At 33.4% G+C, this 13,088-nt stretch overlaps 1 protein-coding gene across 1 annotated transcript in view; it reads right to left on the reverse strand.

Annotated features, from left to right (window-relative positions):
- Nucleotides 1–13,088, reverse strand: part of CACNA2D2 (calcium voltage-gated channel auxiliary subunit alpha2delta 2) — a 5,241,953-nt gene that overhangs the window by 122,442 nt on the left and 5,106,423 nt on the right. Inside the window, exon 32 of the mRNA XM_044078189.1 lies at nucleotides 8,613–8,765. Coding sequence (XP_043934124.1) covers nucleotides 8,613–8,765 — 153 coding nt within the window. The remainder of the gene's footprint in view (nucleotides 1–8,612; nucleotides 8,766–13,088) is intronic.

The raw sequence follows: 13,088 nt of genomic DNA on the forward strand, positions 1-13,088 counted from the left end.
AAACTGATATAACATAACATCGTCATAATACTGAGTGTTGTAGCACTACTATAAACCTGATGAATTAATGTGTAATCATGGGTCATCCTGTTTAACCACTCTTGGTGACATTTATCCATTTGAGATTTACCCTCTTTGCTAAGTCAATCCATAACCCCATGGCCTAGCAGCAGTTATTATTTCCAAATTCCCTATATTTCTTATGCCTGACTGGGTGTAACTAGGAAATTGTGTATGTAACTGGCTCTCAGGATAGGCAATAACTCTTCTACACTGCAAGGAATGATCCCACAGTGTGGTACTAGGTGTTCATATACTCATTTTGGAAAGTATTAGAAACATTCAGTCCTGATATTGGCATGGCAGTGTAACACTGATATTAAAACAGCTGAAACCTTGAAAACTTTTACAGCCATGTGAAATGAAAAGAAATAATAATATAAGTAAAGTACTGGCTTTGCTAACAGTGAAACTATCATGACGCAACTGAATAGATGATTGTAAGCAATGGCTGAAGCTTGTGTTAAGTGTTGCAGCACTGTATATTTAAATATGATACAGTAAAGTGAACTGAAACACTGGTTAGATGCATACAACAAACAAATCTGTGCAGCAGCTGATGGTATTGCTGTTGATGCAGACCACCTTCCTTTAAAACAAACTATGGAGCTTAACAGAAGTACTTACTTTTTTAAGTATGGAACTCTCACCTTGAATAACATGACTTGCTATTGAAATGGGTTAAGGGAGCAGGGAACACAGACAAAATTAAAACAAGCTTTAAAAGCAAAACACACTGCTCAGTGTCCTAGTCATGGTAGTACTAATTTATTTATTTACTTATTTATTTACTTATTTAATTTTATTTAATTTACACATTTAATTATTTATTTTTGGAATGCTTTACATGTAACAGCATGGCTGACTACAGTTAGTTTTTAAGAATCAGAAGAAAACCCCAAACCAATTATGTAAATGCTGAAAAGACTTTTAAAATTACTAGAACAAATTATTTTTAGGGAAGGTAAAGAAATAGAATGTCCATCCATATGTTTTACAAATGAATTCAAGTATATGTCTGATATCTGGAATTATGTAGTAAGTACAGTGCTTAATGCTTTGTGATAAAATCACTGACAAAGTAAAATTCCAATGGTGATACAGGAACATGCCAAAAAATCAGGGTTCTTGAGTGGTAAGGATTCTCTTTACATAAACTCTTATCAAGTAAGACAGCATAAGTTATTAAATGCAAAAAAAGTAAGCTATGAAGCAACACAGTCTGATGTTGCTACTGTCACTCACAGCATGCACAAAACTGTGTGTGTGATCAAATGACCCAATAATCTGCCTATATGGATACACCTTTTAACTAATGGCATGGAAATTAATTAAAAAGAATATCATATTGATGAAGGTACCAGAACTAATTATCTTCCTTTAAAAGTATGACTTGATTTTTGTCAGTCTGTGCAAAATTGCTTGTCTGTTCAGCTGTAATCTTACACATTGATGACAGAAATGATATAGCCAAAACCATATGTCAGTTAAAGACTGCTGCTTGGTAAAATGTAAGATACAGAATATATCTGCGATAGCATATGTAGGATTTATCATATTGCTGGAGGTTAGTTGTGACGTTAAGTGATATTATTGTGAAAATCTGAAATTTCTGGCAAGCCCTCTGGTGTCCTGTCAACATCATCATCTCTGCTATCTGTAATCATTACTGTTGAAAGTTAGCTTTTTGACAGCTTCCCTGCAAGGTAGCCAGAGATAAGCAACAGTAAATCTGTCATTGTAGTTGTGCCAGCGGTGGTCAGCAGCATACTTCAAAGCATCTGCTATTGTTCTTATACAGATGTTTTGCTCAGTCAACATTTGAAATGCTGGTACCTCCTAAAGCAAGTCCAAATAAATGGAGTCTGAATGGCCGAAAAAATGAAATTACATATACTAAGTCTGAGATAGCCACTTCTCGGGTTATTCCTTTTTCTCTGAGGTATGGTGATCTTGGAGTTGGTATATATATATATATATATATATATATATATATATATATATATATATATATATATATATATATACACATATATATATTATATATTATTGCTCACCTGCAAAAACAAAAGGTTTAAAGGAGAACAGCAATCTTCAAGATTTGTTGTTTTCTCTGGTTTCTGGTCTTTTTTTTCAGCTTCTAAGCACTTGGCATTTTGAGTGCTGACATTTCAATAGGGAGCCATTTTGTTCATATGCATATAGCTGTTCTAACCCATTACATTGCAGCTACACATACATCAAGTTAAAACAAAAATACCAGAGAAGTTAAACAAAATTTGAAGTTCTTTTCCAGTAAAAGAATTAATAAATTATGTAGATAAGGCAGTATAATTTCGCAAAAGTATCAATATTTTTAATTTGAATACACATAAAGTACGATCAGAAGATTAAAGCCAATATTTGTCTGAAATTAATATTTTATGATGGATGTAAGTCCCCCAAAATACCCTTTGCCCATAATTTAATTGCCTCCATTAATGAAAAATACAAAGTACATACATGAAAATAAATCAAGTACTTAACTTTCACCATTCAGCAGAACAGGATTATTTTTTGAAAGTGCTCGAATTGGCATGAAATAAACAATTTTCACTGACTTAAGAAATGGCATCCCAGGTAGTCTTTATCTGCCATCAGAATTTATAACTAAATGTCCTATATAGCAGTTACAAGCAATGCAAACAAGCTAATAGCACAGTCATCTTTTACAAATTTATTTTCGTTCTCTCACTAGTTTCATTGCTTGAATATATGCCAGTCCATCATGCTTTTGTGAATCTTCCCCACTGCTGTACAGTGTTGTAATTATCCCTCACAAGTGCAATCACAAAAACAGAACATAAGTTGAAAGAGAAGCACCATTGTCTTAAATACTTTATAAAAGCATTCTGCCGGAAGGTAAGCCCACTCTCACCTGTAGTGTGAGATATGTGTCTTCACACTCCTGCTACTCATACATATAGTAACTCCAATATCATTGTATTTTAAAGAGAAATCCCTAAGATAATTCAGCCTTGATATGCATAAAAAAGACTGGTATTACAGTATTAATCACTAGTGTGTCACACTTTAGCCTGGCACATTATCTCTATACACATAGCAAAACCCATGTTGAAATTCTTAAACTTCTTTTTGCAGTTAATGAAATGGCAAATTGTCAAAACAAATCCAAATTCACTAGAATACATCATTTTCTTGCTATGGTTTACTTTCTCATGAAGTCTGTCATGGCAGAAGAGTTCCTACACACCATTTCTTCCTCAAAATCTCCTACAGATCATGCAACTTTGAATTCAGCAAGCACATAGTTTTCTGCTCTAAAACTTTGGTGACTACCTGAACCCCTCCGCCTCACATACCCCCACTAAAACCTCAAACTCTCTTCTGATAGCTCACCTTAATATATGCAGCATAAATAATAAAATCACTGAGCTGCATGCCCTGCTATACTTACATTCCTTCAACATCCTATGTATAACAGAAACCTGGCTCAAACTAGTTACTAAAAACAATGATATTCTCCCACCTGGCTACAACATCCTGAGACTAGACCGTCTAAATAAAAAGGGTGGTGGGGTGGCAGTATTGTTCAGATCTGAATTACAGGTCAACTCACTAGATACTCAACCACCCTCACCTAGTAATACAGAGATCTTAATATCCAAGCTCCAAGTTAATGCAAACAAATCCATATACATTATTTGCTCGTACATCCCCCCAGGTAATAACATAAATACTCTTGAAAACACACTTAGTTGGCTCTCCACATCCTTCCCACAAGAAACAATACTCCTTGGGGATTTTAATATTGACTGGAAATGTTGTACATCTGTAAATCCAACTACTCACATCAATCTTTATGGCATTCATCAAACCATCACCTACCCTACCAGACTCCATAAACCTAGCAACAAACAAACCACCTTAGACTGGATACTAGTTAACAGTAGTCCCCAATTATACAAAACGGGCTTACTCCCTGATGATATTAGTGACCATTCCCTGACTTTTATATCCAGACAAAAGACTTCAATTCCCAACCAAATTAACTTTAGAAGTACACGAAACAAGACAAATCTAAACCCAGTTAACTTTCAAGCTGAGCTTAAAGCTTGCAATTTAGTCACCCCTAAAATCCCTACCGCTTGATGAAGCAGTCTCATACTTTAACAATACATTCTTACAAATTATGGAACTCCATGCTCCCTCTCACACTGTTAGAATTAGGAACAAACCTGCTCCTTGCCTCTCAAAGGAGACTAGACAAAAAATGAGACTGAGAAATCAAACCTGGTCCAAACTGAGAAAAACTAAAAAATCTACTGATCACCTAAATTTTAGACAGCTTAGAAATGCCACAAAAAATCAATATTTCTTGAAAAAAGAAACTATTACCTCAAATTCCAACAGCCCCAACATCAAAACTCACAAAAATTCTGGACAGGAATAAATACATTGCTCCACCCTGGACACTCCAAAACACCACCCCCCTCTAATTTGACTCAAAACTCTCCCAGCCAGATTGCTGATATTTTTACCAATTTTTTTCTGAAACGGTCCAAACTTTAGCTAATACCTTACCCCTCGTACCACCTGTTACCACTACTGAGTCACCCCTCCCAACAAATTTACCCTACACACTCCACCTCCAGCCTGTCCCAACATCCTTCATATGCACCCTACTCCTTAAACTTAAACCATGTACTCCATCAGCTGACCTCCTTCCAGCTGAATACCTGCAAATGGTAGCTGGAGTACTTGCTACCCAATTGCTATATTAATAAACAGAACCATTACAGAATGTTCCATCCCATATCTATGGAAAGTCTCACACATTATACCTCTCCATATAGGAGATAACCCAAACAAACTCTCTAACTTCCGCCCTATAGCCCTACTTTCCCCACTAGTAAAAATTATGGAGAGATGTATTCATCATCAAATACTTGATTATCTCCTCCAAAACCACCTACTAGTGGACTGCCAGCGTGGCTTTAGCCCATTCCATAGTACAACAACAGCACTCCTATCCTTTTCAGGCTGCATTAATAAAAACTGTAACAACAACATACTGTCCTCAGCCCTCTTTATTGACCTCTCAAAGGCATTTGACATGGTGAATCATCAACTATTGTCAGATACACTTAAATCTTTCTCATTTGAAACCCAAACAGTTAAGTGGTTTAAGTCCTTCTTAGGAAACAGACAGCAAGCAGTCCCCTGGGACAATAAACTATCCACTCAGCTCCTTATCTCTTTTGGTGTCCCTCAAGGCTCCATTCTGGGCCCTCTCCTATTTATCATTTTCATTAATGAGCTGAAAACATCCATTTCACAGGCCACCTGTATACAATACACCAGTGACACAACATTAATATGTAGCACCTCCTTGCCTGCAAAGCTTCAAATCAAGACCCAAACATTATTTAACTTAGTCAAAAAATGGTTCCATCAATGCTGTCTTCTCCTTAACCCCCCCCCCCAAAAAAAAAACTATTATTGTTCACTCCCACCCTAAAGTTCCCCACTATTAACTTTACAGTCACATCCAGCAATGGTACTAAAATAGCTCCCGACATGACCACCAAACTTCTAGGTGTAACAACTGATAATAATCTTAACTTTGACACACATATTAACCTAACTATTAAATCAGTTAATAGAAAACTTGGTTCCCTTTAGAGACTTAAACCCTTTCTCACAGCTTCAACTAAGTCTACTATCGCCCAAACTCACCTACTCTCCACCCTTCTCTATGCCTCTCCAATTTATACAAACCTCTCCAAAAGCAATAACAATAAATTGGCAACATCTTATAATAACATAGCCAGATTTTCCACTGGATCCCCATTTAGAACCAATCATTGCCAGAATCTCAAACTATTAGGATGGCTGGAATTGCAAAGTCAGCTTCTTATACAGCAACTTACAATTATTCATAAAATTCTGCATCATCCCACAAATACTCCCATACTTTGTAACCTTATTAGCCCATACAAAAACAAAACAACCCTACGATCTGCCAATAGGATACTAGTATCTACCTTAAAACCCAACAACAATTCTGGGGATTGCCTGTTCACTAACTCTGTTGGTAACACTTAGAACAAGCTTTCAACTGAACTAACATCCCTTTTATCCACTCCACTGTTTAAAAAGCAACTAAGAATCCTCCTAAATTCACAATGGCTATGCCTTTGCACTAATCCAGACTGACAGTATTCACCTCTTCCATGACCACCTCTGTTGGCTATTATTACCTACTCACTGTTGCTTTGTTTTTTTCTCTCGATTAATTTACTGAAGAAACACACTTCCTATAGAACCAATATATATATATATATATATATATATATATATATATATATATATATATATATATATATAGATAAATAAAAATAAAAAAAAAAAAATAAAACACCTAAACTGTTTTTTGTTTTGGATATGTTTCACAAAAGGTTTTGTAGCTATGTATAACTATTAATAATGTGTGAATTGTTAGTATGTAATCACTTTGTAATTTTTTGCAATGTCTTGGAGCTTTTCTCACTGGGCCTCCGCTGAAAATGGATGTATATTCAGTTGGACAATCCCGGTCAACAAATGTAAAATAAATAAAATAAAATAATAAATTAAATATAAATGAAACATTCTAATTAAAGATATTTTTTCTTAATTTCGTGGTGCAGGAACTACCTGTCTTAGTTATGCATGGAGCACTAAGGATATATTTTAATGACTCGTTATTTCACATACTCCCTAGGAGTCAGAAAGGCTTACTGTGGGCAGGAAACTTTAACACAAGCATTTTCTCACCTGTGGTGTGCCCTTCTGTTTCTCAGACCAACCTACTGCTGAGGTTTCACTCTAGCAGAAGCCGCAGTACAGATGGAAGTCCACTGGCAGAGCTGCATACAAGTGTGAAAATCCTGAGGTGGGGTTAAACCTAATTAACCATGAAGTCTCCCAGAAATTCTGCTTGATCCTGATTTAGGCTGCTGACTCATTCAGATGTGTAAATTACCAGTTTTTTTGGGGGGCGCAACACTCTCAAAAGATGGTGGTCACTCATTCACACTGAGAGAAGCAGTCACAGTGCAAGTAAGTTAAGCAAAGGCACGGAGGTAGAGTATGTGAATGTCTTCAGAGGTATGAATAAAGCTGCCTGAATGTGTGTGTGTGTGTGTGTGTGTGTGTGTGTGTGTGTGTGTGTGTGTGTGTGTGTGTGTGTGTGTGTGTGTGTGGGGGGGGGTCTTTACCAACACAATGAATTAACAAATTTCCCACCAGGGAAAACACTACTGCCATCAGATGTGGCAGAGCTAGTATTAAAAAAAAGTGATTCAGAGATATGCTAATGAGTTGACAATAAAGTCTTTTGTCATTCCATCCATAACTGCATTTTCCCATCAAATTAAATTGACCTACCTGCAGTAGCAATGTGGATCTTTCTGAATCCTAGGGTCCCTGTATCATATAAAGTTTTACAGCTGGACACCTTTTGTATTTGATCATGTATTATTTATTTATTTATTTATTTATTTATTTATGCATTTTTTATTTTCCTCTCTTTTACATATGTCAATGTAATTTGACCTGTGCAAATCTAACTTTAACCTACAGACTATAACTATTTGCTGACACAAGTGTAGATGAATCTTAGGGACCCCACTGTAGGTTCTCACTTCAGGAAAGGAAAAAAAAAAAAAAAAACAAATCTCCTGCATATTATATAATGCAAAAATAATGGAGTTGAAAGCAGCTCTGAAGAAACACCATACAATAAAACAAGTTACAGGAAAAAAAATCATATCTCTTAGAGGATGAAAAAAACAGTTTGTAAACAAGATGAGTTTTAATTTCATACCTACATACCTATCTGTATTTATACATATGTCTGTGTGTGTATGTATGTATATATATGGTTCTACCGACACGACGGATGACAACACCAACGCCGAGATGGATGCATGGGGAAGGGCTGTAGTGAGTATGACGGAGTGCGACGACTAGGGTGCAGGTAAGAGGTAAGTGTGGAGTGATTGGGGGGGATAGTGGTGGGTTAAGTGAGTTAGGGTTAGGGAGTAGGGGTTAAGGTTAAGTGAGTTAGGGTAGAGGACGGGGTGGGGGTAAGTATATATATATATATATATATATATATATATATATATATATATATATATATATATATATATATATATATATATATATATAAAACATATATATATATATATATATATATATATATATATATATATATATATAAAACATATATATATATATATATATATATATATATATATATATATATATATATATAGATAGATAGATAGATATATAGATATAGATAGAGATGACAACCTGAAAACTGTAGTCATATTTTCTACTTTTGTTAAGTCGTGTGTTACAGACAACAGTTAAAATCTCTCCCTACTAAATTTACCAGACAGATAATCAATGACATAGTTGTCTTTGATCCCCATTAGTCATATAAATGGAAAGATGATTCTTGAGAAACCAGTTAAGATATACTTCCTTGATATACTTACAACAAAGACAAGTCTGGGTCCAGCACCTGTGTGGCTGTCTGACTTCAGGGTACAGACCGACTGGTAGTTAAAGGATTCCTTCTTTGTATAGAATGAGAGATTGTAGAGAGCATACATCAAGCTAGCATCAACTTCACTGAAAAAGACTCCAATCTGCTCCAGAGAAAGAAAAAAAAGAGATAAGAACATGTGAGATGCAACTGCCTTAAAACTGTTTATGCATCTTCCATGTATTATTTGTTGGACCAGAAAGCAAAACAGTCAAAGAATCAGTTATATATGGAAACTATTATGGTTCTCGTGAATAGACTGCCTACTGCTAAAATTAATAACATCAGTTTTCCAACAGTTATGTACACACTGAACTAAAACAAAAATAACATGTTTTTTACTCTACTACAGGGACTCAAGAAGAGACTCTGATAAATGCATATAAACTGAACTATCTGTGACTTGGCTCAATTTCTGTCACTTACTTGGGTGTGCTAGTTTTACAGTTAAAACTGTTTGTTGGGATTCTATAACTTCTGATTTCAGTTTCACATCAGATTAAGGGCCTGTGCAAGCCATGTTTTAGATACCTAAAGCATTCTAGTTGGGATGATGATAAATGTGCCCAGAAGCATCTGAAAAGACAGATATGGTATCCAAGTCAGTCAGAAGTGTATCCAAGATGTTTATGGTTGTGCAAGATGAGGTTCACTGTTTTTCACACCTACAGATACAACTAAGGAATTAGCTGCTGTTTCTTCTTTTCTTTTTTTTTTTTTTTTTGGTGGGGGGATGTTTGTTTTTTTTTTTTTATTTAATGTTTTTTAATAAAATGTCTAGAATAACTGTTTTATGCTGTTACTGAGAATAAAGCAAGAGAATTTGGAGCTCTAATAACAGCAGCAAAACATTACGCCCCATTGGATCGTGTCATTGTCTCCCATATCTCTGATATGAAACTGTTCTGTGGTGGCCAGTAGCAGCTTTCAGAACATTTAGCAGTGACTTTCTGTGGAGTAAGCCTGATAGTTGCATTAGTTACATGTATCTCCAATTCAAAGTTCACAATATCAAAAAAAAAAAAAAAAAAGCATTTGAACTCATGAGCCAATAAATCTGCCTTGTATGGCCATTAGTCTGCAGTTGTCAAGCTGCAAGGCATGTATTACCTAAGACATGTTGGAAAATTTAAAGTTATTAAAACATTAAGGACAATGGTGCAAGTGTATCATTTATTTGATAAATGTTTACTTGAAATGTAAGCCACATTCATGTAACCCACCAGCTTTTTGCTACAATTGGTTACCCTTTACCATGTGACTTTTGGCAGTGGTTTTAAACTTGGGATGGGTTTGATTTTAAATATTTTCAGTAGAAGTGCTGAAAGTAATTAATGAACTAAAGCACTTAAAGTTTTCTGGATCCAGAGCCTTGCCTAGGTTAATTGTTGTTTGTTTAGTGCTTGTTTCATTTTTACCGCATTTACTGTTTTTTTTTTTTTTTTTTGCACATTCATTTAAATGTCAAATGGCATTAGTTCATTTATAAATATTATTGATAATATTTTTGTGTCATAGGAACATATATGATAAAATCTTTATCTTCATAATGTCAATGGCCACAAAGATGAACGTGCAAAATGCTAAACCATTTCCATGAAACCCGTACCACCAGAAATGCAGAAAGCTGACAAAACATTGAAAGTCGAAATTTCTTTTTTTTTTCCCCTCAAAAATTTGTTTTATTTTTCAAATACATTCGATTTAATTCCATAGTATTTATACATAACATCTTAAATAACTATGTACACCATTTACATTAGCCTAACACTATAATAGCTCTTAATGTATACAGTTACTTTATAACTATGTCCAATCCATTATCAGAGTGTCTGATCAATTATTGTATAGAGTCAATCAACTATAACACTTTTCCCCAAGGGTTGTTGATAAATGCCTTTGGATAAATTCTTAGTTCTTTAATTCTAATTTCCAATAATGTTGTGGTCTTCAGTAGGCTGTACAAGTCTTCCAAAGATGGTATTGTGTTTGTATTCCATCTTCTTGTTATACACGTCCTTGAAATTGCAAGTATAGTGCATACTAGATACACGTTTGACCTATTCAAATGAAGACCTTTGTTCACATTTAATAATACAAGAGCTCTAGTTAAATAAAATGATTCATTAAATGAAGCTTGTAGAAAGTTATTAATACCATTCCAAAATGGCTTAATTTTAACACAAAGAAAATGTGGTTCCAATCTGCATTGTGTACTTGCTCACATCTCCAACATGGTCCTTTTATGGAAGAAATAATTTTACTGATTCTGTCTGAGGTTAAGAATGCTCTGTGCAAGCATTTCCAGTTAAAAAACTTTCCAGTATTGTGTAAAGGATATATATTTTATTGATAATAAGATATTTGTTTTAATATCTTAAGTTAACTGTATTGTGTCCTTGTGTTATATATTTCCAATATGAGGTTTTGGATGTTGTTTTATAGTTTATCAATATTTTGTAAAATTTTGAAATACTGTTTCCCATGTCATAGTCATTATATATGATTTCCTATATGTATTTCATAAATTTAGGTATTTCTTTAACTAAAGAATTGTCAGTTATTCTACTTAAATCTTGCAAATATGACAGAATACTCTGTAAAGTTAGCAAGTACTGTTGTGGAATTTTACGTGTTGTTTTTATTACTTGCATATCTAAAAGTTTTGGTTCTTTGATAGATTGGAGCCAACAAACAAATCCTTTCTGTTCCCAGAAATTAATAATTTCTCTCTATATTTTATGTGGAAAGTTCTTTGTGACTATAAATGGTGTTAAAAGATCAAACCAGATTTTTAAATCTATATTTACATTAATAGTTTTCCTAAATGAGTCAATGCAATGCTTAATCATACAAGGTTTAGTGGGTTTAGGTATATTATATTGCATACTAATACATAATATGTGCCATGGCAAATTGTTTTTATCTGTTATTTGAAATTTTTTTTCTAAATCAAATTAATTTATTGATATTACAGTTAGTAATTCTTTCCAATTTGCAGAGTAATTTGGACTTCTCCAATCTGAGATTGTTTTAGATATTGATGCTTTTATATATGTTTCTATATCAGGAAAGTTTAATCCTCCCTGTTTCCATGGTCTGATATGATGTATTAAAGGTATTCTGTTTTTTTTTTTTTTTGGGAAACCATAAAAATTTTATTAGGCACAAGTTTATTTCTTTAAGTATATTCCTTTCTGGTAACAGCTGTAATTCCAAGGCTATATATATATATATATATATATATATATATATATATATATATATATATATATATAATCTTGGGTAGTAAAATCATTTTTATTAACTGTAGTCTATCTTCAAATGTTAATATTACTTTGTTCCATTTTTCCAAAGAGATTTTAATTGCATTAATGATATTATTCTAATTTTTAATTGCATTAATGATATTATTCTAATTTTTTGAGACTAATTCATTATTATCCTTGCATAACTCAATTCCTAGATATTTACGGTAGATTTTTGTTTCCCTATGATGTGATCCCCCTTAGTCTGCAGTTCTTTATTTAATTTAAAAATAAACATTTTGATTTTGATTTATTGAAATGGAGTCCTTAAGCCATGTGAAATTAGTCAATTAATATATCTAATTCTTCTAATGTCTCTTTTGTATTAGATAATGTTAGCAATATGTCGTCATCAAATAACATTACTTTAGAATTGTATTGTTCATAAACATCTATTCCTTTTATTTTTATATTGTTACGAATTGAATCTGCCAATATTTCAATAGCCAGAGCAAATAGAATCGGTGATATGGGACATCCTTGTTTAGTGCCTTTTGTTACATGTATAGAGTCAGAGGTAAAAGAACATAACTTGACATACGCTAAATTATTTGTATATATATATTCTTTAGAAGATGAACAAAGGATGCAGGATATTCAAACAGCATTAGGATTTTGAATAAATAACCCCAATTAAGAAATTCAAATTGCATTAGGATTTTGAATAAATAGTACCAATTTAGGGAATCAAACACTTTCTATATATCTAAGCCAATTAAAAGTGTTTCTTTATTTTCTTTATTAACATAATATATAAGAGAAATTACCCTTTTAATATTGTCATGTGCGTGTCTATGATATATAAAGCCAGTTTTATCATTATTTATTGTTTTGGATAGTGGTATTTTCATTCTTTTGGTTAATATTGTCATAAATATCTTATAGTTATTATTTAATAATGATATAGGTCTATATGAGGTGCAGAGGTTTGTGGATTTATTTTCCTTTAGGATTGGTGTGATTAAGGAATATCTCCAAAAGGGTGGTATTAAAGTTTGTGACTGAATTTCTAATAGAGTTTTATGGAAGAGGGATAGTATCTTTGAAGGAAAAAGTTTATATATTTCCATAATTATGCCATCTATACGTGGAGATTTATTATTTTTGCCCTCTTTTAT

The sequence above is a fragment of the Protopterus annectens genome, chromosome 7.part0 (genome assembly GCF_019279795.1).
Source record: "Protopterus annectens isolate FY-2018-M chromosome 7.part0, PAN1.0, whole genome shotgun sequence".
NCBI classification, from domain to species: Eukaryota; Metazoa; Chordata; order Ceratodontiformes; family Protopteridae; genus Protopterus; species Protopterus annectens.